Here is a 3586-nt window from a genome sequence, read left to right as displayed (position 1 = left end):
AACAATTCAGATTCCAAAGACAGGTCTCAGTAAAGACTGCCAGTAATTTGTCTTCAGAATGTGGTCTGGTCTGCAAGTGCCTTGCCAAGCACAGCTGAATCTCTGTTTCATTGTCTAGCTTAAGAGTCACTATTCCATCCCTGTGCTGTGAACTCTGATACACTACTGAAAAAGAACAAAGTCCCTCAAAATAGGTGGAGGGGACAAAACCAGAAATGTACAAAAATTAAACAGATTCTCCATTTTATTTCCAATAAGAATTTAGATCCTAGATGGATACAGCATCTGCAAAACACAAGAACAGATAGAATCATGTTAGAAATCTTGTTATTGGACTGTACTACTTTAAAAACAAGTTCTGCACTTGCAATCTGGATCCTCAATCTTTTCAACTACTATAAAAGCGACCCCCTTCCCTCCATTTACACAGAAGAGGTGCAAGAATTAGAAAGCACTAACAACTAGTTCAGTGACTCAAAGTAGCACTTTGCTGAGGGTACAGGCTGCCCCGGCAATCAGCCCTCCTGCTCACTGACAGCAAGAGTCCTCACGGGCCTAGTTTCAGGATTTAACTGTGCCACTCCTACTTCTAAGGCACAGAAAGAAGTCAGAACAGAAGGATAGAAGGATTGTACACCCTGATACTCCTTTGGCAACATCACCAGAAGAATACTGCATCAAAACTCAGTGAGGGACCTAAAGGGACAGTCTCACCGAAGCCTTGTGGCTAAAACACCAAGTGTGGAACAGGTACTGGTGGACATGTCAGGATAGCACTCCCCTAAGTTCAAATATTTGGGAGGTAGGAATAAAATCTATCAACAGGTAGAAATCAGAGTAGAAGGCTGCAAAAGTACATGATCCAGGGAAAAGAAATCAAGATAGCTTTAGAAGGGAGCCGAGGAAGACTCCTGGAAGTTGGAAGAGCCTTTCCACACAAGCTGAGCCAGCACACAAAACCCTTGCCAATGAGACGACCCCCCTCAGCACAAGAAGCCACCAATAAACCCCTCCTAGTTCCGGAAGGAGCATTTACCAAAGAGCCATGCTGAATACACAACAGCGACAGAACAAAACCATAGTTCAAGTTTTCCCTCATATTAAGTGAGATTAAAAGGCTCCCTGAAAACTGCCACTAAATATCTTGTTGCTGAAATAAATCCACTCACCACCCGGATTCTGTGCCCAATGGCCTTGGCAGGAAGGTTGGAGCGGAACTTGGCACGAACCATGCCACTGTTCCCATGGGCACGGGTTACCTTCCCCCAGATCACTCGTGTCCTGTTGGGCTTCCCACCGGGGGTTACAGTGTTGCTAAGGAAAGAGAGAAAAAGTGCTGCTGAGCAGGCCAGCCACAGCCCCGTATTGGGCTCTGCAGTGACAGGCCAGACAATGTGATCACTTTAAGGCACTCCAGTAATTTTATTCCACAACCATTTTTAACTGGACCACATTCCACTTTTATTTGCCAAACCTGGGAATTTCACTATACTTTCCAAACAGCTACATACTGCAGCTTGTAATTTATCAGAAGCTCCAGTGGAGAACTATTAAGTTACAAAGGTTAAGAATTTGTAAAACACTGATGATAATATAATCAAAAAATCAGAGTTTTCCAAAGAAAATGCAACATCTTATTTGTACTATTTATCCAGACACACCAAAGGCAGGAGAGGCCTAAGCCATTGGAATAGACTGCAAAAAACTGCTTTAGAGAAGCCATATGCCATTTTGGAAATGATGGTGGTCAAGTTAACACTCCAATCAATTTTATTCAAGGCAATTCTGAACTCCCATATCTGAACTCCAACAACTACACTCCAAGAAAAAAATAAGTGGGAGATATTAAGTAACTATTCTTAAGGCTTCCATCAATGCTAGCACAGTAGGGACAGTGCTCTGATATGGGCACACAAATGCCAGGATACAAATTCCTCCAGGCCCCACAAAATAATTCTGCTTTTTAACTAACTCAAGAGCTCACAGGACCCACCTCAAACTCACCTCACTTCAATCTACTCCATCAACCCACCTTCAGTATTTGCCAGTATTTGTTTTTCATAATTTCATGATCTGAATTAAACCAATTAAAGCGAAACCAACCAAGGACATTAAAAATAAAACCAACTCAGGAAACTACTCTACACAGTGCTGAACCCAATTTATTTTTGTTCTGACAAAAGCTCTATAAGTAGACTTCTTACATGCTGGCATTTGCAAAAGCCGATACAGGAGTTGGCTAATTCAGCATAACAATAAAAGGCAACTTACTTTTTAGCTTTGTATACATAGGCACACCTTTTGCCCAAGTAGAAGTCTGTCTCCTGACGGGCATAAACACCTTCAATTTTCAGAAGGGCAGTGTGCTCCCGCTGGTTTCGGAGGCCACGTTTGTAGCCAGCAAAGATGGCCTTGCACCACAGCCTAGAGACATTGAAAGCACTTGCAAATTATAATTCACCCAAAAGTATCAAATGTAAAACCAAACCATGTGCTGTTTCAGCAGAAGCTATTTCCACACCAGTAAAAATTTAGCTGACAAAAAACCCCACTACTTTTGGTTTTACATATTACTTCAGATCCCTACATTCAGTTAACAGACAAAAGCTAAGTAACTGGGACATGATAAATTTATGAGAACTCTGTATCTGCTTGTAACAAATTTCTGGCTCTACAGGCTGCATACTAAACGCAAAGTGCTTCAGTATCAGTAGGTATTACGTTTTCAAATATCTACAAACACTCTGTAGTGAGTAAACGTCTACTTTTTTTCTATACACTACAAACCATGTCTCCTGTGTTGCAGTAACCGCATAGAAAATAGTACTGCTGCTGATTTTTTGCCTCAAAGGACTTAACTGCAGTTTATCAGGACAGCTCCGCATGCACCGGACCAGTGACATTACACAAACTCCTCAACAATTCTCCATGACAAAGACGTGTCTGTACTATGCAGGTAAAACAATTACAAGGCTCATTCCACACATCATGTACACAGTGTGACTGTCTCGACTGCATTCAGCAACTGTCCCATAACAGAGCAGTACTAAACCAAGCTACTCAGTTCTACCTTTCACACATGCCTAAAACGAACTCTACAGTTAAATATTAAGACAAAAAGTTATGATTCAGACTTAATCTCTATATCCATGAGAAAACTCGATAGCAAGTAGCTCCGTTACTCAAGGAAGCAACATACCAAAGCCTGTACTGTATCCTAGAGGTTCACAAACACTGTGCTAACAAAGCCACCATTAATATTCCACATCTATTGCCAGGCCAGGGAAAGCGTAGCAGAACATAAGAACAGCTACGACTAGCTTAAGGCAGAGACTTCAGAACAGGGAGACACAACTGCAGGCGTTTAACAGGGGGCTCGGCAGGACACGGGGCAGAAGACCTGCCACAGGAAAATGGATCATTGCCCACAGCTTTAACACTCACAGAAATGCTCAGTTTACAAGACTTGTCAAAAGTACAGTGCAACAGCGAGCCAAGAGCCATCTCGGGGTAGGTAACTCACCTCCCGGTCATGGTGTCCTCCTGAAGCCCTGGTCCCAGCAGGCCTAGAAACAACACACAAGCC

The 3586-nt window shown here is 42.6% G+C and overlaps 1 protein-coding gene across 1 annotated transcript; it reads right to left on the bottom strand.

Annotated features, from left to right (window-relative positions):
• Positions 1-229: 229 nt before the first annotated feature.
• On the bottom strand, positions 230-3561 carry RPL35A (ribosomal protein L35a). The gene is made up of 4 exons (XM_010020687.1): positions 3524-3561; positions 2272-2424; positions 1170-1314; positions 230-285 (listed from the first exon to the last, which is right to left on the bottom strand). The coding sequence occupies exons 1-4, from the start codon at positions 3532-3534 to the stop codon at positions 262-264; spliced, it is 333 nt and encodes a 110-aa protein (XP_010018989.1). The 5' UTR covers positions 3535-3561; the 3' UTR covers positions 230-261.
• Positions 3562-3586: the final 25 nt, after the last annotated feature.

Source organism: Nestor notabilis, unplaced genomic scaffold (genome assembly GCF_000696875.1).
Source record: "Nestor notabilis isolate BGI_N333 unplaced genomic scaffold, ASM69687v1 scaffold29348, whole genome shotgun sequence".
NCBI lineage: Eukaryota > Metazoa > Chordata > Aves > Psittaciformes > Psittacidae > Nestor > Nestor notabilis.
Note: the sequence above shows the minus strand (reverse complement) of the source record. Positions and strands in the feature narration are given on the sequence as shown.

Excerpts from the sequence above, each read along its gene's own strand:
- RPL35A (XM_010020687.1), bottom strand. Across the intron at positions 1,315-2,271 it reads TATGTATACAAAGCTAAAAA|CAACACTGTAACCCCCGGTG; the intron begins GTAAGTTGCCTT and ends CTCTTTCCTTAG. Across the intron at positions 286-1,169 it reads TTGGGCACAGAATCCGGGTG|ATGCTGTATCCATCTAGGAT; the intron begins GTGAGTGGATTT and ends TGTGTTTTGCAG.